Genomic DNA, 26,389 nt, shown 5'->3' on the forward strand with positions numbered 1-26,389 from the left:
ATGGCTGGAAGAAACGACGCTGTGATTGCTGGTGCATTGGAGGCTATGGCTCAGGCTTTGGGAAATCAGCCGAACATTGGTGAGAATGTTGGGTCTCATAGTTTGGATACCTTCTAGAGAGAGAATCCACCTGTCTTCAAGGGTACCTATGATCCTGATGGTGCAATGAATTGATTGAAGGAGACCGAGAGAATCTTCTATGTGATGGATTGCACTCTAGAGAAGAAGGTTCGGTATGGTACTAACATGCTAGCGGTGGAAGCTGAAGACTGGTGGTTAGAGACTCGTCAAAGGTTGGAAGTTGCTGGTGAGGAAGTGACTAGGGTTGTGTTTCGTAGGGAGTTCCTGAGGAAGTATTTTCCTGAGGATGTTCGTGGAAAGAAAGAGATCAAGTTCCTTGAGCTGAAACAAGGGAGCATGTCGGTCACTGCTTATGCTGCGAAATTTGGTGAGCTGGCTAAGTTCTATCAGCATTATGATGGACCTACTGGAGAGTTCTCGAAGTACATCAAGTTTGAGAACGGGTTGCATCCAGAAATCAAGAAGACTATCAGCTATCAGAAGATTCAGATATTTGCTGATTTGGTGGATAGCTGCCGGATCTATGAGGAAGACAACACTACTCATTATAAGATGATCAGTGAGAAGCGAAGCTAGAACCAACAGAACCGTGGTTAGCCCTATGATACTACAGCTGGCAAGGGTAAATAGAAAGCTGCTTAGGGTCAGAGGACTAGTGGGGGAGATGCTCCTGCTAGTATTGTGTGCTTCAAGTGCGGAAAACCTGGTCACAAGAGTAATGTATGTAGTGCTGAGGCACAGAGGTGTTTCCGTTGCGGGAAGACTGGACATTTGGCTCCTGATTGAAAGCATAAGGAGGTTATCTATTTCAATTGCGGCGAAGAAGGGTACATCAGTACAAAGTGTGAGAAACCGAAGAAGGCGCCAGGCAGTGGGAAGGTGTTCGCTTTAGCTGGGACACAGACAGCTAGTGAGGACCGACTCATCAGAGGTATATGCTTCATCAATAGTACTCCTTTAATTACTATTAATGACACTGGTGCTACTCATTGTTTCATTGCTGCTGATTGTGTTGAAAGATTATATCTTGTGTTGTCTGCTATGAATGGAGAGATGGTAGTCGATCTTCCAGCTAAGGGGTCAGTGACTACTTCTCTTGTGTGTGTGAAATGTCCTTTGTCGATCTTCAATAGAGACTTTGTTGTTGATCTGGTTTGTTTTCCTTTAAGGGGATTAGATGTGATTTTAGGTATGAACTGGTTAGAGCATAACCATGTCCATATTAATTGTTATGATAAGTCGGTGAGGTTTTCTACTCCAGAAGAAGAAGCGAGTTTGCTGTCAGGTAAACAGTTACGCCAACTGATGCAAGAAGAGGAAACTCAGATGTTCTAGTTAATGGCTACATTATTAGTGGAGAATCAAGCGGTGAATGAAGAATTGCTAGTAGTACGAGACTTTCTTGAAGTTTTCTGTAATACGGTGAACTGACTTTTTTAGAAATGTTGCGGATAGCAAGAGTCGCCACCGACTTTTATTTTATCCAATTTAAAGAAAGGCTAAAAGAACAGGAAAAGACCTTTTAAAAGATTTTGAGTGCGGGGGGTAAATTATACAAAGGGAAGGTGCAAGGCACCATTTGCATCCATGGTTTTCCATGGGCTCTTAATTGCTTTGCTCTTTGAAACCAAAAGTTTAGAAATGTAGAAGAAGAAATAAGGACTTTAGCTCGTAAAATGAGCGTAGCCTTATTGAAGTTTTTTAAGAAGAAGTGTAATAAAAAGTTTTTTAAACCAGAGCAAAGCAATTAGGGGCAAATTACCTGGTTAGATGAAAAATGTTCTTTTAGCCTTTCAGGGCTATCCATACCATAGGAGGGTAGGGAAGTCCTTTTATTTGGAGGTTGAAGGGTCGTCGAATTATCGTTCGCCACAAGACTGTCCCTGCCATAGAGGGGCAAGTAGTATAAGGGAAGGATCAGAATAGCCATTTACTTTTAGGCAACCGGAGGATACCTCAGCACTTCGTAGGCAACTTCAAGGGACGAGATCATATTAGCGAATCGAAGGCAGCATCATTAGGGACTTATGATCTGAATGAACTGAGGGCAACATTGCGGAGGTATCCTCGTATTCGAGGGACTTGGCTATTCTGCATTAAAACACAAGGCAACAGGCAACATGCAACAAGCAACGAGAGGGGTACCATAAAAGGTGTGTGGGTGCAACAATCACGTGATCAGATTCAAAACAATTTATCTTGTAATATTAATGATTCTAATTCAATTCGAGGTTACCACTCCCTAGGATTACTAACCACGCAATTAATATAATATAACAGTTTTAAATGCCTTCAAGGCCACACAATACACCCTGGAAGCAGTTACATAATAAATCATGGGGATGGGGGAAAAAGAAAAGCAATAAACTTAAACCCCAATAGGGTTTGACATAAGTAATAATTTAAAGAAGAAATAAAATAGATTGAATTTTTAGGGTTACCGACTAATCGAGCTTTGACGGTTGGCTAACCCTGAAAGTTTGAAAAAAGAAAAATAAACACAAAGGGGTGAGTGTATGGCCAGCTCATTGATGTTGAATATAAAATCATAATTTTAAATCAGAAGGGCAAAAAGAAATAATTAAATTAAAAGGCAAAAATAAAGATTTAACTTAAAAGGCAAAAATAAATATTTAAATTAAAAGACAAAAATAAACATTTAAATGAATAAGAATAAAATAAGGGACTTAGCTTTGATCTGATATGGTTCGTAGTCGGAGGAAACCTTGGTGCTACCCTGAAAAAATTGCACAAGGAAAACGACTTCAGTGTAGACATGATCTTCGTAAACCCTGACTAGGGTACGAATTAATAGGATTAACAAAATCAATAAAATCAATTTAATTAATTATTAGTTTTTCAACCTAATTAATTAAATCGGTGAAAATCAGGTTTCGATTAAATATCTACCCCTAGCATTTATTTTTAATCAATTAATAAGAATTAATAAAAATTAAACAAATAGTTCAAACAAATTAAATTAATTTAAACAATTAAAATAAAATTATTTAATAATATATAAATGTTTTATTTAATCATGTTTTATAAAAAATATGAGTTTTAAAGAAAACTTTGTTTTTTAAAGATTTAAATTATATATAAAAACATTTATACAAAATATATGGAATAAAAAATGAAAACATAATTTTATGTAATAAAAAAGAAAAAAAATTAGAAACTTAGCGTGTGGATCCTGTGTGGCAGACTGGTGAGGGTCCATGATGCGCCAGTGTGTTCCTGAACACTGGATCTGGAGATGGAATGATCTAACGGCTGGAAACTGAAGGCACATGATACCAGGACGAGTCATAAGGCACCATGCCCAGCAGAATTTTGAAACATGTCGCGCACGTGAATCAGCCAATGGGGGCATGCCACGCAGTCACCTTCAACCTCCCCTTCATCGTCTTAGCCCTGCAACTGGCTTTTAGCGACGGACGCCTCCATAGCTATAGATCTGCAATTTACGAATACAAGCAAACGACCACAAAAATCTTTCGCGAGGCCACCATTGAATTCGTCTGGGCCTCACAAATTCTACCATGGCCTTAATTTGGCCTAAAAGTAACTGTGTCAAAAAACCCTAAAACGGAACCCTAAACCACTACAATGGCACAACCACACACAGATACGCAAACACACAATTAAGCATCCAGAAACGTTCCACACATCATGGTGAACAATATTATGCATTCAAATTACCTTTATATGCCATGGATTGTAGTAATCGAATTTGAGAATTTCACTACTTAACTTGGCTTATAGGAGAAGATTCTGGGAGTGTTGCACGCGTATGAGGATTGGAATAGCTTCAGTGATCTTGAAGGCACGTGCTGGGATCAATAGAACACCAAGAATTAGCTTGTAACTCAGAATTCAAGTTTGAGATTTTATTGAACTTTTATACTCGGATTTAGGGTTCTTGAGGCAGAATTCTTGTGAAACCTTGCATCTGAAACACTTGTGTTTATATAGGAGAATGGATTAGGGTAAGAATTATGGCAAGAATCCATTTGAATCTTTCATTTGCAATATGACAAATTTGATTGAAAATATGTTTCTAAATCTTTCTAAATTTGCCAATGTGATCTAATCTTTTTCCAATTAGTTGGCACACGAAATTTGATTGATATTTTGGAGTGAATGTAGATTGGATATGATTGGAACTAAGAAAAAAATCATATCTTTTTAATTTTTATCCCAAATATTGATTAAATCCATGATTTTAATGAAATAAAATTCAAATAAAATCAAATATTCATCATGTTTTCGTGACTTTGAGATTGAGTATCTTTGATGGCTTGGGGAACAATATTGAATAAAAAAAGATTGGGTCCTTTTGCAAAAAGATTCATTTTGGAGCCCTTTACTTCACATTTTTTTCTAAAAAATTGTCCAACTTTGACAAGGCATATCTCCCTCAATTTTTAAGATATGGAGGAGTTCTAGGACTTTTTGGAAACCTCAAGATGTCCTCTACAAGCCACTTTGGAAACTTTTTCCCTTTTGGAGAATTTATCTTGGTGATATTGGCTTTAAAAACTGCTTTTGGCTGACTTTCAAAAAGGACCTATAATCTTTTGCTCCATATCTCTCAAATGAAGCATTTTTAGACTTGGCATGTGAGAGACAAAGTTGTAGGGAATTCAATTTCCTTCAAAATGAGCTTTGGATAGGAAATTTCTGATGTTCCATGTGGATGTTATGGCTGGTCAAAGTTCAGTTGACTTTCTCCTATGAAAACCCTAATTTTGAAACTTTTGAATTTGTTGATTTCTGAACTTTTCTTGGTGAACCATGATCAATACTTGATAAAATGGTGAATGATACTTCAAAATGAGGATGTTGACAAAAAATCAGGAGTTTGACTGCACTTTGACCACAGTTGACTTTTAGGCCAAATCAGTCGACTGTTGACTTTCTGAGCAACTGAGTGGTCAACTCTTTGAATTGAGCCTTGAATTTTGTCATGGAGGTAGTTTGAAACATCATAAACCATATGATATGCCTTGGAGCCTTTGTTTCATTGATTTTCTTCAGGAAACCACAAACCCTAGTTTCTTGGGCCTTTGTTTAGGAGGGGTGTCTTTGAGCAATGTGCCTTGACTTGAGTTTGAACAAGAGAAACAGTATGGGCAAATTTTTGGGGTATGAAATTTTCCCTGATGAAATTCCTGACGTACCACCTGAAAGAGAAGTTGAGTTTATGATTGATCTTGTACCTGGTACCCGACCTGTTTCTATGGCTCCGTACAGGATGTTAGCGTCTGAATTGATAGAGATAAAGAAGCAATTGGAGGACCTACTTGAGAAGAAGTTTGTGAGACCAAGTGTATCACCGTGGGGAGCTCCAGTGCTATTAGTGAAGAAGAAAGATGGAAGTATGAGGTTATGTGTTAATTATAGACAGCTGAATAAAGTGACTATCAAAAACAAGTATCCACTTCCGAGAATAGATGACTTGATGGATCAGTTAGTGGGTGCTCGTGTATTCAGTAAGATTGATTTGAGGTCGGGTTATCATCAGATTAAAGTGACAGATGAAGTCTTAAGGGTATCACTCTAAGGGAGAGAAATGAATCCTTGATGGCAAAAGATTTTGCTTCTTTTTCTTTCTTTGGAGCAGGAAATTTTTTTGTGAACCAGTCAGGTCCAATCTTTTTGGTTGCGAAAGAAGCCATAGAGGGAGTAAAATTGTGACGCTTTGCAAAAACCATCACAAAGTTGGTAAAAGCTTATTGGAGGTTGCGTCCTTCTTCGACTAGAGTTAGAAGAGCCTGACATGTTCCTTTAACTCTCCTATTTTTAATCTCGTCAGAGTTGGCATCAATAGGACTGAGATATGGTAAAGAAGTCTCGAAAGAAGCATTTAACCAGAGTTGAAGCAGCCAAAAGGGACCAGCGAACCGTAGGCTTCCTTTAGGTTTGGGGTTTTTAAGGTACGTGACTCCTTCGCCAAGAGACTCATAAAGGTGGATCAGGATCATCTGGCTCAAACAAAGTTTGTTTCCAGCATTGTGTTGGTTGGAAATGATGATGAACTTCTTCGCCAACTGAATGGACCTCGAGCAGAAAACGTAACGCCGTAGCCATAGAGCAAGAAATGCAATGTGCTCTCGATCAAACACTTCATCAGTTTCCTTATTATGGTAGTGTTCGATGTGGGTACTATATGTTCCTCTAGAAACATCAAAGTCTATGGAATATTCGACTAGGTAGGAGGGGTCGAAAGTCTCACCGGTGGATTTGAGTCCAACAATAGTAGATATGTCAAAGAAGGTTTGTGTCATCATTCAACAAGAGAGATGAAATGTTTGGTGAGTACTATCCGAAAAATACATAGAAGCAACTAAGATGCTTGAACAATAAGCGCGTCCTACCTTCAACAATTCTATTAAATTGAAGATACCCATATATTTCCAGAATTGAGATTTCTTCTTTTCCACCTTAGCTAACCATGCTAAGTTGTATGAAACATCTTTAGATGAAAGGGACGATCGAAAAACCCTAAACCCATTATTCATAAACCCTAGTTTGATAGGATCATCAGTTGAAGGATTGCCTTGGTGTTAGGGTGTGGTTGTTCATCAGTGTGAACTTCGTCTTTTGACTTGGGTTTCCTAATGTTTGTTATGGGTCTATACCTGTCGTAAGTAGGAAAAAACTGTCTAAGTTTTTCTTGATCAGCTGTTGGGTCCACTATACGACCTAGCATGGCTTGGGGTTTTGCAGTTATGGAAAGAGGAAGCAAGACCTGGGAGTTATAGATCTTCTGTTGTTTTTCAATAAACAACTCAATAACATATTGTTAGTTCTCGACCACTTGAGGCCCCAAGATCTTGTGAATTAGAGGTAGGTTGGAAGCTTTCTTGGGGCGCAATTTGTTAGCTGCAATTTTCGACACCATGGAATTAGTGAAGGAAAGAAAATATCTTTTAAAGATATTATGATTTTTCGACAAAACAACATGTTTTCTGAAGGCCCGTCGAAGTCAGTTATGATAGGAGAAAGTGTTTGATATGGACTTAGAAATATTTTCTAAGTTTTGTAGTTGCTTCAACGAAGAGAAGAGTTCGATTGGGAAGTTGAGTTTTGAACGAAGATGTAATTACCTGTTGTCCTTATCTGTTTTCATTAGAGGACGCGTGGAGCTTTATGGCTAAAGGAAGGCATGCTGAGCAAAACGTGGCATGTTTTAATCGAAATACCGCTGGAAATGGTTATCTTCGATTTAGTATATATAAGAGTCTTAGCATTTAGGATTCAGGTGTTCATTTGTGTAAAAATGTCACCAAAAAACTCAAAGTATCTGTGCATTGAGAAAAGAGTCTTCTGAAAATGTACGTGTAAACGCCATTTTATCTTCTTTTACAATTTTATATAACTTATCATTTCTAGAATTTGCATTCTTGCAATTTACTTTCAATTGCCTTTACTTTACTTTCTTTACAAGTTTACAGCATTACTTTAAAGAATTAGGTAAATCAAAATAAACATTTCAATAAGAACATGAATGTAGTGGAAGTGTTCTTTATTATCAAGATTAAGGTTTGAAATATAAAGCACATCTTCTAAGATCAATCTAGTCGATCCTGTGAGTAACCAAAGATTGTTATTTTTGGAAGACTAGCGCTTGTTTTCCCAAACTCCTGCCTTCGGGCTTTGTTATTTTCACAGTAAACAGTAACCCAAAGTCCTACCTTCGGGCTTTATTTTAAATTATATTATCACTTTTATTTTTGACTTCATATTTGTATTCGGTATCCTAATTTAAATAATCCGAGGTGTATGTATCCAAGCCCCTCAGGCATGAAGTACATAGGACGCAAGTGCCCGGTCATGAATGAACCCGGCATTATTTCATGGACGCCTACTCATGGTTCAACAAGATTAATCTGGAAACCCTAGATGTTCCCAAGACGAAATTCAGGTCAAACCACGACAACTACTATTATAATGTCATGCCTTTTAGCTTGGGGAATTTAGGCGTTGCCGTCTAGTGACTCATGTACACAATGTTCTCCCATTAGATAATGCTAAAATTGGAAGTGTATGTTGAAGAATTGATAGTAAAATTTCCAAAGGGAAAGAGTCGTGCAACAGACATAGAGGATGTCTTAGCATCAGTCAGGAAGTATGATATGCGTCTGAACCTCGCTAAGTGCTCTTTCGGGGTGCAGGAAGAAAAATTCTTTGGCTTAATGTTAAACAAAGATTCATTAGTCAAGACATTGAGGAGAGTGAAAGGTTAATTGAACAACTAAAATTCCAAAGATTCATTTGACAAGAGTGAATATGAGAGAGCCCTTCCATCTTCTATAGCTTGACATTACGTGAAAAAATTCAAAATATTTTACAATTGACACGCCAGCCTTATTAAACGTAGGCCTTTTATAAATCAAGAATAGTGTAAATAGTTTGTAATGTCCTTAAAATTAAGTTTAGTTAAACATGGAATAAGAAGGGTTTAACTTTTAAGTTCCATTTCCAGAATATTAGATAGATGGAGTTTGGCCATTTTGAAAAAAAATATCTTGTATCCGATATATAGACTTTGGCCATTTGTTTTGATATTTTATATCCAAAATAGTACAGACATGAGCTATGTCCAAAATGCTTCGCTCTCAATTGAACATCCACTCACCTTGACTATTTCAAAACCTTTCTCTTCCCTTCTCTGGTCAGTTTCTCTATTTCTTATATTTAATTAATTTCACCAGCAATTTGAATCTTGCTTTGTAGTGTGATGATGGGATAGATATGTAGTTGTGTTATCATTGTTACTCTGATGCTTCTTCTGCCACTCATGATTTCTTCCGGTTCTTTTGTCAAGAACCTGCCGGGTTTATTTTGATGGCAAAATCCCCTTCAACCTTGAAACTGGTTCTTTTGGATTTTCTTACTCCCAAACGCAACAAGGCTACTACACCACTGATACACTCTGGGTGGATCATGCATATTCTTTTTTACAAAAGGTAAACAGCTTTTTTTTCCCGACTTACATAGTAGGTCGATTAATCCAGCTCGTGCTACGAAGGCACGTGCACTGGCCAAACATTGTTTCTGCCAGAAATCAGTAAACAACTTATTTTACTTCCATTATTTATACTATGTTTATAATTTATCAATGCAAAACAAATTGATCATGGAGTTTAGCAAATTTTTAGAGGTGCACGTAAAAGTTATGTGACAGATTTTTATGTGACAAATTTTTATGGGAATCGGTAAACAACTTATTTTACTTCCATTATTTATACCATGTTTGTAATTTATCAATGCAAAACAAATTGATCATGGAGTTTAGCAAATTTTTAGAGGTGCACGTAAAAATTGTGTGACAAATTTTTATGGGAATCGGTAAACAACTTATTTTACTTCCATTATTTATACTATGTTTATAATTTATCAATGCAAAACAAATTGAGAATTTTTTAAATATCCAGGTTAAAAAAAACCAAAAAAACCAGTTTTTCAGAAAATTTACCAAAGTGTCTAGGTTTGGCAGTACACCATGGGGTATGCGCCAAACCAAATGGCGCATTGGTTCACACTTCTGGTGAACTAGCCAAACCAAATGGCGCAAACGTTGATGAAGATAGGGCAAGCCATTTGATATGGCGCAAATGTGTTATTGTTTACACATAGGAGCCATTTGAAATGACTCATATGTGTTAGGGTTCCTTTTTAAAAAAAATACCCCATTTCGTTTCATTTCGCGCAAAGTTTACGATTCCGGTCTTTGATTTTCGTAAAATTATCCGATACGCCGATTTCGTAAAATTGTTATTAACCCTAATTATGTTATTTAATATTTGTGTTATCGATTCCGCCGCTTAATAAAGTAAAGTTCATTGATTAAAAATATGTTACAAAGTCGATACACGAAGTCGATACATTATCGTAAAAATATGTTACAAAGTTGATTAAACATGCGATGAGTTGTTCCACGACTAGGACATTTCTTTTTATTGTGCCCTAGTTGACGAAAAATGCTACATTTTCTTTCCATTTTGTCATGCACGTCCATTTTGGTTCGAATACGAGTACTGTTGGGATGACCCTTTTTCTTTCGTCGCATCGTGTCATTATGCCAAATTACCTCCCCATCATACTCAGGCCAGTAACCCTCCTTCGCTACCACTGGAAATGCCACACTGTATACCTGGAGCAATATCTCAGCCTTGTAAATTGTAGATAGTAGTGATAATGCGTCCTGGTGCACAAATGCACGTGCTGCTATGACATGTGAGCAAGGCATACAAAATGCTTGAAACTTTCCACAGTCGCACCAATGATCATCTAGTAGAACCCGATATTGTTGTCTCGGCAATTCTTCATTTTGGTCAATTGTCTCTTAAACACTGAAGGTGCGGTTGAATCGATCGAAAGCAATTACATGATGACTGTTGGCCTTCGCTGATTGTTCTTTCATAAATTTCATGCAACTCTCGCTGAACAGTTGACCCGATTCTCTAATAGTACTCCACCTCTTACCTCTTGTTGAGAATAGTGAAGCCATCCTAAAGTAGGTTGCCTCCACCAGTTCAAATGCCCTTAAAAAGACCATTCATGGATTCTACTAGATTTGTTGTCATGTGACCCCATCGCACGCCGTTGTCGTAAGCCCTGGTCCATTTCTCCCTGGAAAGGTTATCAATCCAACTTCCCTTATTCGGATTTGACAATACAATTTCACTCCGATAATGTTGGAATGTAGGTTGAGTTAATGCATATCCTGCATTGACCAGTGTTTTCCGGAGGTGCCTATCCTTAATCTCCCGCATGAAATTCTGGGAAATATGGTGAATACAATATACATGTGTTGATGGTGGGTGTTGCCATCCGTTTGCTGGATTTTTGTAAGCACTTTCAATGGAAGCATGCCTATTAGAGATTAAACAAAGATCAGGTTGAGGAGCAACATATTCTCGAAGATTCCTTAGAAAGAAACTCTAACCCATGGCAGTTTCACCTTCCACTATTGTGAATGGTACTTGAAATATATTGTTGTTTCCATCTTGTGCAACAACCATCAACATGGTTCCTTTGTATTTACCATATAACCAAGTTCCATCAATTTGCAGTATCGGTTTACAATATGCAAACCCTCGTATGCAAGGTTGGAAAGCCCAATGGAATATTCCATTTCCTTGAACACGGGTTCCATCCGGGGCATGCGCTGGCAATGTCTCTAGAATAAAACGGTGTCAGGAGCATATATTTGAAGCACAGTTAGATAACGTGGAAGAATTTTGTATGAATCCTCCCAATTGTCGTACACAATTTCAATGGCCTTTGTTTTTGCTATCCAAGCCTTTATGTAGGATGGAGTGTAGTTGTATCCTGTAGTGATATGCGAGATAATCGTTTTCACCTTCAGAGACGGGTCACAGTTGATAAGAGGCAAGATCTCCTGGCAGATAAGATCATAACTAAGCTTCGTATGATCTTGGGATATGTTGGAGTTGACACATGTTTGTTGTAGTGAAATCGACCCTATGACCCAGGCATCACTTCTCTTCCTATACGAAGCACAAAGTCTGAATGCACAATCAGGGTTTTTACAAATGATTATATACGTTTCTAGGTTTGAGGGCCACTTCAAAATCAACATTGTGTGCCATGTGCCGTTTTTTGATAGTTCTCAGACATGCCTCCCTAGAAGGAAACTTATCTCCGGACTTTAACGCTTCATTACTTTGTATTTATGGATTGAAGAAGATATCGGATGAAGGTTCGTCGCCTTGTAAGTTTAAGTTAGTCATATGTGCAGGAGGTTCGTACACATGATCTAGAGGCACCGATATGTCCTGCTCGTCTTTAGATTCTTCATTGACCATGTCGTCAACATCAGTTTCCTGTTCATCTTCTTCTTCTTCGTCTATAACATTCACCTCTGCTTGCTCGTCGACGGGTGGGTCAATAACTTGTGATTGAACAACACGTGATTTTTGTGTATCGACCGGTATGGTAACTGTGGACCTCCGTTTCCGGCCATACCTCTCGCGGAGAGATACGTGAACTGACTCTTTTTATTGTTTCTGCTTTCGCATTTTTTTGAAAATTCAGAGAGTCGCCACCGACCTTTTATTTTATCCAATTAAGGAAAGGTTTATAAAAGACACAGAAAAAAGACCTTTAAGAAATTCTGGGTAAGTGGGTAGGTTATACAAAGGGAAGGTGTTAGCACCCTTTGTATCCATGGTTATCCATGGGCTCTTAATTTGCTTAGCTCACTTGTTTTCAATTGCTCTGAAATACTTGCATGTGATTTGAAATACCTTTGTAAATTGAATTTGTAATGATCCTTGTGCGGATGTATACAAAGTGTTTTTATCTTTCAAAAGATGTTTTTGGAAAAAGAACGTTAACTTCGTAATGATCCTTGTTTGGATGTATACAAAGTATTGTCTTTTTTGGAAAGTTTATTTTGAAAAACAATAGTGTATGAGAATTTTGTTTGTTTTGATTTGAGCAAGCAAATTAGGAGGTCTACCCTGAGTTGTAAGGTCTTTATCCTATTTCCTTTAAAAATCTATCCTTTCACCGGATATAAACAAAAGGTTCGATTTTGTACTCGAAACAGTAGAATTTGACTTTGATTTTGAAAAGAATGAGAAAGGGGTTACCTTAAGAGGTGCAAGTGTGATTGTGTTTGAATTAAGATATTTTATCTTTTGAAGTTAGTGATCTAACGGTTCAATTTTATCTCTGACATACACGCAGTTTATATGTGCTAGAATTTAAAATGCGGAAATGTAAAATGCGGAAAAGTAAATCTACGCTATTACATCGATTTGCAGGAAATGTAAACTATGCCTATTTACATGAATTTAGCAGCCTATACATTTATCTAGGAATTTTAAATAGCAAGAAAATAAAGACATGTTTTTGGATTTTTATGATTTATTTTAATTATGATTAATGCATGATTAATTAAAATAAAATGAGGAAAAAGGATGAAAATAAAATTTAAACCTAAAATTTAAGTTCAAAATATGTTCAAAATGTTTGTTAATTAATTTAAAAAAACAAAACTAATTTTTTTTGAGTTTTTGAAATTGATTAGAAATTTATTAAGTTAATTAATATATAATTATACAAATAATTACACAAATAATTAAAACTTGAAGAGAAAATTATTCAAAATATGTACAAAAATTAGTTTATAATGTATAAACAATATTTAATATAAAGAACAATTTTTTTTATGATTTTTTGATTGGTTGAAATAATTAAAAAGCAAATATATAAATATATACCAATTAATTATGCAAAATATTTAAATTATGAAGAAAAATAAAATATTTTTATATCAGAAAATAATATATTATTTTAGCAACCTAAAAATATTTTTTTTGTATTTTTTGGATTTTTAAAACTATTTTTAATTAATTTAACAAAGAAATTAAAATAAAAATAGAAAATAAAAGGATAATAATCAGGTGTGATGGTTTATGAGGGAACATGGTGTGGTTGCGTGTTGTGATGCGTTGGATTGAAAATTTAATGAGATCTGATGGCTCAGATTTTGAGGCACATGGCATAATGATAGGACTTCACGCACTGAATCAGAGATTTTTTTAAAAAACGCGCGCGCTACATCCAATGAGGTGAAGACACCTCATCGTCTTCAACCTCCAGCCAGCATCTTTAACAGCGTTTTTGTAATAAAAGCGCTGTAATAGATACTTCCTAAACCTGCAAAATAGCGAATAGGGTCAAACGTGAAAATAAATTTGGCGCGACATGTCCATTTGATTCGTCTAGTCCATACGAATTCAATGGTACCACTTAGAACCTTTGATTTTTCCTATTTCAGAAAGCCCTAATTTTGAAATTATGAACCCTAAAATGGTGGTTCTTCGTATGAGTGTCCAAACTTCAATTAAGTTTCCAGAAATGACTAGGACCTCAATCTAAACACAAATATATGTCTACATCTTGCTAGATATGCGTGTGTTATGAGATATAAGTTGGTTTTAGTTTGAACAAACCGTGGCTTGTGTAGCTCGATTTGTGAGGTTTCAAGACTTAGAAATGATTGGAATATGTTCAGTGATGCTTGGGGAAGGTATTAGAATGTTTAGTTTGTATGGAAAGTGACTGGAATTCAAAATTCGAATTTGAGATTTCTTTGAAAAATTTAAGTGATTACAAGTGTGTTACAAGCAGAATTCTGGCTATGATTTCGTGTCTCTTTGATTGTGAAGTGTTATAGCCTTTATATAAACTATGTTGTGCTTAGAATTGAAGCCAAGAAGCCTTTTGTTGCCTTTGTTGAATTCTTGATTTTTTTATATTAAAACCTTTGAATTGTTGACCAAGTCTTGCTTCCCTTCAATGCTCTTGCCTTGTACCTCAATCCTCTGCAGAAAATTGAAGATTCTTGGATGACTCATGCTTAGATTTTAAGCTATCCATTATCCATCCATTTTTCCTTTTTATTTAATCTTAAAATAAGATAAAATTAAGCCAAAAATGGATAAAAATGGTATGGGCTTAGTATTGGTCGTGGGAGGCCCATAATATTATGGCAAACATGTTTGAACCATGAAAACTTGGCCCCATTTGGAAAAAATGCATTTTTGAGCAATGTTGGTTTTATGCACTTTCCCAAAATTTACCCAACTTCAACAAGGTGTAAACCCCTCAATTTTTGTCATATGAAGGAGATCTTGCACTTTTTGGAAACCTCAAAGAGTCCTCTAACCAATGCCTTTGGTCTCATGTCAAAATGATTTTTGATGCTCCTTGTGTGTCCTTTTGAAAAAAGTGTCTTTTTGTTGACTTTGAAAATGACCTGTAATGTCTTTGTTCATATTTTTCAAATGGTGAATGTGATGAACATGGGATCAATTGCATTTGAAAGATAATTGAATTTCCTTCAAAATGAGCTTTGGTTTGAATTTTTTGGATGAAGGATGAGAGAGTTATGACCAGTCAAAGTTGAGTTGACTTTTCAGGCAAAAACCCTAATTTTGAATCTTAGGGTTTTGTTGATTTTTGATCTTTCCTTGATGAATTATGATCATCCAATGATCAAATGATGAATCCTTTGACAAAATATGTACTTTGACAAAAAATTTCATTTTTGACTGTCTGTTGACTTTTTTGGTCAAACGGGTCGTCTGTTGACTGTTTGAGCTGCTGACGGTGCGTCTGAGTGAATTGAAGTCTGAAAATTTGTGTGATGGTACTTTGAGATATATGGATGTCCATGAAATCCATTTGAGGTCTCAAAAACTTATTTCTCCTGTAAAAACAAGAAAACCCTAGTCAGGGACTGTTTGTGTAGGAGACAGTTAAGCGTACCTGATTTTTGTGCAGTGTTGAGTCTCTGCTAATCATGTGATATTCAGAAGACTTCTAGGACAAAAATCTTGGAATTTTGAATTGTGAAAGATTGATTTGATTGATGGTACAAAACACTGAGAATTGTACTGCCAGCAGTTTGACTGTCAACTGACTGTTCGGGTATTAATGTAGCAGTTAGAGTGAAAAATCAACAGTCCAAGTTAATTTTCTTTTTGTTGTTTTTGTTTTATGTGAAAAATGAAAGTTTATTTACATGACTTGTTAAAAAACACAGACATAATAAATAACTAATATTTACTGTACGCGAGCAACATTACTGATAATAATCCTGAAAATCATTTAATGCACAGAAAAATGAATATTTAACTGGCAGAAAACACACAAAATATTATCTGAATAATTAAGCAACATTATGACAAATAGTACAACATTTAATACTGACAGTACAAATATTACATACTATATTGAACAGTACGACGAATAAACGGTACATTTAAGAAATAAGAAATACGGCAAACTTTAAGAATGACGATTAATAACCCATGCTACAAATAATAACATGTAGATGATTGGGAGTGCAAGCATCCCAGGTCCACAGTGTTCCGGGCTATGTAGACAGAAAAAGGACATGATCACCGTAGCAATGGTGATGACCATAAGAAAACACGTTTCCCACCACTTCGCCATTTTGTCGGGGAAGAAGAAAGGATGGATATGAAGTAAGAATTTGAGAGATGAATTAGAATTTGATGTGAGATTTTATGGAAAAATGAGAGGTATTTATAGAATGGAAAGAAGGATAGAGACGTTGGGGAATGAAGTGATTCCGTACAAAAGGAAAATTTTGAGTGGAAGTAAGATTTGAAAGAAAGTGTATGATAGTGTTGGGAAAAAGAGAGATATATAGGATAAAGTTAGGATTTGATTTTTTGAAAAAGAGATTTGAAAAGATTTTGAAAATAAGGGAATATAGTACAAAAATTAATGGGAAACAATAGATAATAATAATCTACTTGTTACTAGTACAGTCTGAGTTTCCTGATTTTGCGCCTGTAAAAGATTTAACTCTGTACCAATTGTGTCAGTACTATTTATCTGTAAATAAATAAATAGCATGTGTGAAGTAATAAACAGTATTTGGCGTTTGCGTAAGAATAAATTCAACTGCAAGCCAAAATACTGTATAAGAAAAATTCTAAAAACTAAGTATTTCACATGTCAGGATATTTATTGAAATAAAAATCCATGATTATATGAGACTCTTAACTTTTAGATTGGAGTTTTCTTAAAAAAAGATGTGGGCAAATTTTGGGGTATAACAGTAACATACATCTCGATGCATTCGTACCCAGAATATTCGTGATTAGCAAACATATTCTAGAGGTCTTCGTCATTTTGAACCTCAACCTGGTAAAACTTAACCGGGTTGTTGTCACGGATAAAAGGATATTGGTAGAAAATTTGTGCAATATGACCCATTGCAATCTTCGCCTCTAATCTCTTATGGAAGTTTTAAAATTGGCTTTTTTGCTTAATGAAAATGTAACAACTTTAGTGTTTCTCATCAGAAAACCAACTCTTTCACATATGTATGTCTCACCGTTTAGATGGGCATTGACTACGTATTGGAGTGGGGATGCCATTGTTTTGGATAAGTGTTTGGCTGTGTGTGGTGGATTGTAAAGAGATATTGTCATTCTTAAGTAGCATAATATATTACTGTAGCATAAGATATTGGCATTCTTCGTCGGGTTTATACTCCTCATCCAAAAACCTCAGGATAGTCCTCTTGAGTTGGTCCACAGAATTGATATTCCAAAACATAACCGGCATAGGGGGTTTGACGGGAGAGAATATGACATGCCCGTTCCTTTTGCAATACTCCGGTTCATAGTCGAGACGCTTCATTGGTGGTCGAGGCTCTGATTTCCGGTGCGATCCTTCTGGCCTAATTCGAGACATTGTTGTTTTGTTTGTAGTATTTCATCCATAGGAAACCCTAATTTATAGAAGAATTGGGTGACTAAGGAAACCCTAATGCGAGACATTGTTGCCTGTGTTTATAGACACATCTAATTTGAAAATTTTCAAATAACTGCAAGCACACTGATCAATGCATGCTCTGAAGATTCAAAAATGACGGGACTAGACGAAAGCATGCGTATCTGACTGTCCAAAACACACACTGACAGTATGGGACATCAAGACAGCTTCACTACAGGATAAAACAAGAACCCTAATTTTCAAATAACCTTTCTTGGAAGGCGCCATTTCAAATGGCGCTAATGTGTATAATTAAAGTGAATGCGCCATTTCAAATGACGCATATGTCCACATGTCAAAATTTGTCCTTTTCTCCCATGCAGTCTGATAACGCGAAAACGTATCGTATATTTAGCTTAATTTACATGCATTATTATTCTATTTTATTTTGATTTTATTATTTTATTTTGTATTATGCCGGTATTTCTATTTGTTTTCAGGAATTTATTTAATCGGAGCTCGCAAAAGAAATAGTCAGAAAAAGGACTTAAAATGGAGAAGAATTGCTTAAAAGAGCAACTAAATAAGGAGGTGTAAATAGGAAGAAGAAAGAGGCCCAGAACACAAAGAAAGCCCATTGCGCAAGACTGAATCCGAATGGCGCACTAGGCCACCTGCCGGTCGGCGTAGCCCCTCCCCATCCGTTCGGCACCCCCTTAATATATGTGTGTGACGTAAGTCACACACTCAAGCCCAGAAGAGACGTTACGCTACTTTCTCTCCTCCATTTTCTCTGCCGAAAGAACAACAACTGCTACGAGACAAGTTAGAAATCCAAGAATTGAGAGCTCTATATAAACCCCTCAAGAATTATTGAAAGGGTTACGTACTTTTTTACCCTATTGTCGTCATGTTTAGCTCTCTGATATTTCTAAACGCTTAATTAAACAGTTTTGTAACAAGAGTTAAAAACAATAGAAGTTAGGATCAATAAAAACGAGAGTTTGAGATTTTAATTGGACCTTAGAAATTAGGCATTAACCTTAAATACAACGAGGGCCCTTTAAGGGTAATTAGTTTTCATTGGTTTTCAAAAATCACTTTGAACTTTAATTGATACAGCGAGAGCGCTCACTTAGGTTTAATAGTGAAGTCATAATCAATAAACACGAGAGTGTGAGAGGAGGATTTTTAAACTAATGATTTCTACAGAAAAGTGATTTTAAATTACGATCAGCATCGATGGCTTACTAGATCCCCAAAGTCCGACCATTGCATACCAATATTATTATCCTGATTCAATTTAATAATATTTCTTTTTAATTCCCGTATGATCCCTAATCAATCAGATATTAAGCCTTAGATTTACGTAGTAGCGATTAACTACATTAGGTCGATTCTTAGTCCCTGTGGGTTCGATATCTTTTAAAACTACGCGATAGACGGTGCACTTGCAGTCATAATCATAGACATACCCCATTGTCGCGACCAAGTTTTTGGCGCCGTTGCCGGGGACTAATTTAGTCGACAATCGTAATTAACTGTTACGTTGTAGAGACTAAGGCAAACACAATTTTTCTAATCCCCTTTGTGCATGCCAAGTACTCGCTCTCGAAGTGAAGACTTAGTGCTGCCAATTCCTGAACCGGAGCGTTCTATCACTGTATCACGTCGATTACGACGTACTCGCACTCTTGTTCCTACTCCTACTTCTGAACTAGTTGAAGAATCAACTATGGGAGAACAGCCGCGTCCTCTCAAGTCTTACGCTATTCCTTCGCAAGCTGAACCTCACAATAGCATTGCTGCTCCTGCTATTGAGGCGAACAATTTCGAGCTAAAACCATCATTGTTGTCAGCTGTACAACAAAACCATTTTTCTGGAAATGCGACGGAAGATCCTAATCTTCATTTGTCAGTGTTCTTGCAATATGCAGACACTGTAAAAGCAAATGGTGTCAATTAAGAAGCTATCCGACTGCGCCTTTTTCCTTTTTCACTGAGGGACAGAGCTAGAGCTTGGCTCCAGTCTTTACCCGCCAATTCTGTCACGACCTGGAATGAACTTAAGAAAGTCTTCCTGGCACGTTATTTTCCACCTAGTAAGACCGCCATGCTTAGAGCCCAGATCAATGGGTTTAGACAAAAAGACAACGAGTCTTTATTCGAAGCGTGGGAGAGATACAAGGACATGCTTAGACTTTATCCGCATCACGGTTTAGAACAATGGTTAATCATCCATACCTTCTACAATGGTCTTCTCTGCAATACGAGACTTACAATTGACGCCGTCGTAGGTGGTGAAGGATAGAAAAACACTTAGAAAGGGGGGGGGGTTTGAATAAGTGTAGCTTTAAAACTTGTAAGATAAAAACAATTTGCACAATGATTTTTATCCTGGTTCGTTGTTAACTAAACTACTCCAGTCCACCCCCTTGGAGTGATTTACCTCACCTGAGGATTTAATCTACTAATCACACAAGATTACAATGGTTTTCCACTTAGATAACTTCTAAGTCTTCTAGAGTATTCTGATCACAACCTGATCACTCTAGGAACAAACTGCTTAGATACCCTCTAAGACTTTCTAGAGTATACTGATCACAACCTGGTCACTCTAGTTCTTACAAATTAATGTAAACAAATTCTTTTAAGAGTTACAATGCTTCTTAATAAGCTATTATCACAACTGTGATTTTTCTCTTAAGTTTAAGCTTAATCTCACTAATATATTACAACAGCAATGTAGTGAGGTTGAAGATGAAGTTTGAGAGCTTTTTGAATTTGACAGCGTTTCTGTATGTTTGCGCAAAGTGTTGTATTCAGCTTCTCTTCAGAACTTCTATTTATAGGCGTTTGAGAAGATGACCGTTGAGAGCATTTAATGTTTTGCGTGATCCGTACATCATTGCATTTAATGTTTCACTCTTTTGTCAACTACCTCGAGCCTTGCTTTCGCTGTGTCTACTGACGTTGCCTTTAATAGCTACTAACGCTCCTTTTGTCAGTCAGCATAGCCTGCCATCTTGTACTTGCTTCTGATATGATGTTTGTGTAAACAACGATTGAATATCATCAGAGTCAAACAGCTTGGTGCAGAGCATCTTCTTGTCTTCTGACCTTGAAGTGCTTCTGAGCGTGATACCATGAGAACTTCAGTGCTTCTGCTTCTGATCTCAAGTCCTTCTGATGCTTCCATAGACCATGTTCTGATTCTGCTTGACCATCTTCTGATGTCTTGCCAGACCATGTTCTGATGTTGCATGCTAAACCTTCTGAGTCAGTGCTTCTTGCGCTGATTTTGTGCATACTCTTTATGTGGTTCCTGAAATGGAAATTGCATAGGATTAGTGTACCACATTATCTCATACAAAATTCATATACATTGTTATCATCAAAACTAAGAATATTGATCAGAACAAATCTTGTTCTAACAATCTCCCCTTTTTTGATGATGACAAAAACATATATAAATGATATGAATTTGCAATCAGAATATCAGACGGCTAAAGACAATTACACAGTTATAGCATAAGCATATAAACATAATGTGTGAATATGTCTCCCCCTGAGATTAACAATCTCCCCCTGAGATAAATAATCTCCCCCTGAAATAAATACTAGAAGAAATTTATAAATAAAAGACTTCCCTGAGTATTTTCCATTTCAGTTGAGACGATCACATATGCTTAGATCTTCAGAACATTCATAGCTTCTGCTTCTTGCTTCCATAGGACAGCTTCAGAGCTTTGAATTTCTTCTTGAATCATTGCATGCTAGATTGTATCAGAACATTGTTGAATGTACCAGAGCATCATCAGAGCATCTTTACATCCTGAAATGTTACAGAACAAACTACACGACAAAAGTCAGAGCATGAATGAATCAGAACATAAAATATGTATCAGAACATATAATATGTATCAGAGCATAAACAATAATGTTTCAGAGCATATTTAGAACAAAAACATGCATCAGAACATATAAGGAATACGAATGTGTTAGAGCATATTCTATCATCAGAATATCATAACATTCTTCCTTCTTGCTTCTGATCTTGAAGCTTCACAGCACTCAGCTTGCTTCAATTTCCATGACCTTGTTTCTATATAGAATTGCTTTTCCTCATGTCTTTGCTTCTCATGTTGAGCTTTTTAGAATGTCTTCAATCCTGCAAAACACTCAAAGACATAGAACTTGCAAATTCTTGTTAGAAATGTGGAGACTTACTCCCAGCAACTGATAATATAAATCAGATCATTTATCACATTTTCTCCCCCTTTTTGTCATAACATCAAAAACACAAAAGATTCAGATGAAAAACAAAACAATATGAGAGAAGGATAAAAGATTTTCATTCATTGGAAATAATCAGAAGATACAAGGGATAAGAAGATAGATGCACAAAGTAGATGCAAAAAGGAAGGAAACAACTAAGACACAAAAAGACTAAGACGAGCCTAGCTTAGACATAATCTTGGCCAGCATGTCATGAATCCCAGCATTGCTCTCAGACTGCTTCTCCATAAATGAGCGAAACTCATCATTGATAACATCTTGCTTGTCCATGCGAGAAGCCAGTTCAGCTTGGTTCTTCTGAATAACCTCTAGAGTCTTCACCAGAAGAGAGGGTTCACCAGAAGAAGCTTCACAACTTCTGTTCAGAGGGACAACAATCTCAACAGCAGCATCCATTGTGAGATCATCATCATGATTTTCCTTAGCAGGAATATCTCCAACAAGATGAATCTCAGCATCAGCTTCTTCCCTAGAAGCATCTTCTTCATACTCAGGAGCAGGAAGATCAGAATCTCCATTCTCAAGTGCTTGAAGAATGGCAGCAAGATTCCTTGGTGGAGTAGGACCTTCAACTTCTAGAATGACCGTATTGGGGGCCTTCGTAGAAGGATTCTCCCTCAGAAAATCAAACAGCCACTTGAAGTCTCCAGTCAGAACTGGATACTTAGGTCTCCAAACCATAATCTCCCTACAGAGGTTGGCTTCCATATCCGCAGAAACTCGTGCTTCTGCAAGTTCATCAATGAATTCCTTTTCTTCAAAACAATATCTCCCCCCAAGACGACTGAACCAAAAATCTTCATAGGGCCTCAGAATTCCACAAGGTCGTGGAGCAAGTTCTACACAAATTTCCTGAAGTTCTTGAAAACAAGCATCTGCTTTTATTCTGAAGAATCTCCAGAATCTTCGCATAGCAACATCATTTAATCCAGCATGATGAGCTATTCTAAGAGTGTCAAAGACTCTTCTGACATTCCTCTTTACCATTTCATAGATTACACCAATAGGGTATGCTCGGCGAGATTTTATTTTGGTTATGGGAGAATATGGTTTTGGGACAAAATAGGGTTGAGGCTCTCTATCAAGACAAGGATGATTCTGCTTCATTCTCAAAATCTAACACTACCAGCTCAGCTTCAGGACGAGGCTTGGGTGTGTAATTGCAGTCACGGAGCAATTGCTCATGTGATGCAGAATCTAGAAGGTCGGATAGATAAGGATTATTTTGGGAGGTAGAAGGAATGGGTTCATAGTTTGCATGAGGTGGAGGTTGAGAAGTTGATATATTTGTGTGAGGTGGAAAGCGAGTTTAAAGGGGTTGGATATCAAGAACAGGGGTTTCAAGGGTCTGGTCAGAAGCAATGTTGGTTGTGGATGGAGATGGAGGAATGGGAACATTTGTGATGGGTGAATGAGGAGGGGTAAGAGCATTGGTTAAAGGAGAAGAAGGAGGTGTGAGAACATGGATGTTTATGGGTGATTCTGATGGGGCTGTTTCTGGTTAATTTACTAGTTCAGGGGTTTGAGCAACATCTATTGGTGCAACTTCTGAACGTAAAGTAGGAACAGAAACGGGTTCAGAAAGATGTATACCTTTAGACACATTCTGAATAGCTTCAAACACAGCCTCAAGATTTCTCTGCTTCTTGCTCTTCTTCTCTTCTACAATCTTTGCCTTTCCAAGAGAAATTTCTCTTCTTCTGGCAGATTCCAGTCTTTCCTTCTCATTATCAGCAGCTTTTTGAGTTTCAACTTCTTGAGTTGCAGGTTCTTGATAAATTTCTTCTTGCTGATTCACAGCTTCTGCTTGCTGATTCACAGCTTCTTGAACTTCTTCTTCATCCTCGGAGGCTTCTATGATAAGTTTTCTTTTTCTTGTCTTCTTCTTTTCGACAGCCTTTCCATCTTCCACATTCTTGTTATTCATCTTTCTCTTCTTCTTCTTCTTCTTCTTCTTCTTCTTCTCAGCAGTCTCTTTTTCACTATTTTTATTTTCAACTAAAACTTCCTGAACTTCTTCAGCAACAACTTCTTCTTGAGCAGCTTTCTCAACAACAACAGTAGCAACAGCTACACTTTGGACTACCTTCTCCTGGTTAACAGAAGGATGATCAAATTTTCGCTTTGTCCTTCTTTCCTTCTTGACAACAACTTCTGGTGCAGCTTCTGAAACATCTTCCGAAGCAGCAGGCCTGGAAGTAGAAACTTTCTTGCGACCACCTTTTGCAGGAGCATTTTTGTCTTTTTCTTCCTTTAGTGAGTTCAGATACTTAGTTCTGACTTCTGGAAGCTCACTTCTAAAGAAGGATTCAAATTCAGCAAGAACATGATCTCTTCTGCTTCTTGCTCCAGGAAGAGGTTGAGGGGTTTGTGTGATAGCTTCAATAACACTCGTCTTTCTCAAGGTGAGAGCATTCAAGCAGCTTCCAGTATCAACAACAAGATCTTTGATGATCCCTAGAACTTCTAAGTCCTCAACAATCTTGGAATGAACCAGAAGGTTTGTAATAATTCTTCCAAAAGGAATAATAGTACCCTTCTTTGTTCTGAAGGCATTTCTGGAATCCCTCACAGCAGTCCACATGTGGTTGAAGATTATGTAGATAATATCAACCTTCTTCTGAGTGGCAATGCAATACAAAATGTATTTCTGCTCATTGTTGACAAAATCTGCAGAATGGGTTGACTTCCTATGATAGAAACACCCCAGAAGAATCTTGGTCTAGATTTTGTAGAGATCCCTCATGTTCTTGACACGCTTTGTTTTCTTCACGTCTGTATAAAGAGTAGCCAAAACCTCTTCCCAATCAGCCCTTTGGTCAATTTCATGAACACCCTCAGGGTTTCTTAGGTCAAACATCATTCTCAGGATGTTTTCAGTAACAACCACAAACTTCCCATGAACAAAAGACAGAATTGATTTAGGGGCTACAACAGCGTGCACCCAAAATTCCTTTACAAGTTCTGGGTAAACCGGTCCACAGAACTCAGCAAATAATGAAGTCCATCCTTGAAATATGATATCTTCTTTAAGGTGAAACTCATGTTCTTCAAGACTATCAAAGTCTACCATAAGTTCATAGATAACTTCCAACTCCTTTTTGGGAATAGAGCAAGAGATCACAGGAACAATTTGTTGTTCTTCTTCTTGAAGATGAAGAGGAACAGAGCAGCCAGCGTTGAGAGATGATGAAGCAGCCATTGAAACAGTACTGAGATTACAAGAATCTTTTCTGGGTTTGCGTTTAGGGTTTGAGAAAAGGGCAAAGAGGTTGCAAAAATGCATGCACAAAGAGAGAGAGAATGGGAGCGAAAAGGATGTACGTTATGATTTGAAATATATTTATAGAGGCGGATTTGAAAAAGAATGCAATTAAATTATGAGAATGAACAGTTACAGAATCAATTGAAATCAAATGCATTAAATGATGAGTGACGTTAGGTGAGAGAACGTTGTAATTGAAATGATTTAACACAATTACCTAGGGCGGCGTCCCATCAGATTCACTTAAGCTTTTTCCAACCGTGCAAACACGTGTTCACCATCAGAAAACACTTGATGACAGCTGTGTTGCATTGCATTTGCTTCTGATGATGAATAGAACTTTTCATCTTCTGATTCTAATCACTGATTCTGACTACTATTCTTTAGGAATGATCTAGTTCTGATAGGATCATCTTTCTTTCCAAGAATCACATCTTCTGAGTGAGCTGAGGTGAGTCTAGAAGATCTTCTGACTGTTGGCTCTTCAGAAATTCTGAGATTCTCTAAAGATGCAGCAACTTGATCTTCTGATCCTTTGCTTCTGAGATTTTCAGCTTCTGAAACTTTGCTTCTTGGTTCTTCAGCTTCTGATATATCAATATCTATATCTGCAAAATTCTCAAACTGCTTTGGCTTTTCAAGACCAAGCTTATCATCAAATCTAATATTGATTGATTCTTCCACAACCAATGTTCAGTATTGTATACTCTGTAGCCTTTAGAGCGTTCAAAATATCCAAGAAGGAAACATTTTTGTGCCTTAGAATCAAACTTACCAAGATGATCTTTAGTATTCAGAATGAAACAAACACATCCAAAAGGATGAAAATATGAAATGTTGGGCTTTCTGTTCTTCCACAATTCATAAGGAGTCTTATTTAGAATAGGTCTTATAGAGATTCTATTCTGAATATAACATGAAGTATTTATTGCTTCTGCCCAGAAGTGCTTAGCCATATTGGTTTCATTGATCATGGTAATGGCCATTTCTTGTAGAGTCCTATTCTTTCGCTCTACAACTCCATTTTGCTGTGGAGTTCTAGGGCAAGAGAAATCATGGGCAATACCATTTTCTTTGAAGAACTCCTCAAAGAATCTGTTCTCAAATTCACCACCATGATCACTTCTGACCTTTATGATTTTGCACTCCTTCTCAGATTGAATCTGAGTGCAGAATTCAAAGAACACTGAATGAGACTCATCCTTGTGTTTTAAGAACTTTACCCATGTCCATCGGCTATAATCATCTACGATGACTAATCCATATTTGTTCCCTCTGACAGATGCTGTTTTGACAGATCCAAACAGATCAATGTGCAGAAGTTCTAATGGCCTAGAGGAAGAGACAACATTCTTAGATTTGAATGCAGGTTTGGAGAACTTTCCCTTCTGACATGCTTCACAAAGAGCATCTGATTTGTATTTCAGATTTGGGAGTCCTCTG

At 36.9% G+C, this 26,389-nt stretch overlaps 1 protein-coding gene and 1 non-coding gene across 2 annotated transcripts; one reads left to right on the forward strand and one right to left on the reverse strand.

Moving 5' to 3' along the window:
• Positions 1-657, forward strand: LOC131633832 (uncharacterized). The gene is made up of 2 exons (XM_058904513.1): positions 1-87; positions 181-657. The coding sequence occupies exons 1-2, from the start codon at positions 1-3 to the stop codon at positions 655-657; spliced, it is 564 nt and encodes a 187-aa protein (XP_058760496.1).
• Positions 658-19,495: 18,838 nt separating this feature from the next.
• Positions 19,496-19,602, reverse strand: LOC131633833 (small nucleolar RNA R71). The gene has a single exon (XR_009293413.1). It is a non-coding gene; the product is annotated as a small nucleolar RNA R71 (small nucleolar RNA).
• Positions 19,603-26,389: the final 6,787 nt, after the last annotated feature.

This window comes from Vicia villosa, unplaced genomic scaffold, assembly GCF_029867415.1.
Source record: "Vicia villosa cultivar HV-30 ecotype Madison, WI unplaced genomic scaffold, Vvil1.0 ctg.001179F_1_1_1, whole genome shotgun sequence".
Taxonomy (NCBI): Eukaryota; Viridiplantae; Streptophyta; class Magnoliopsida; order Fabales; family Fabaceae; genus Vicia; species Vicia villosa.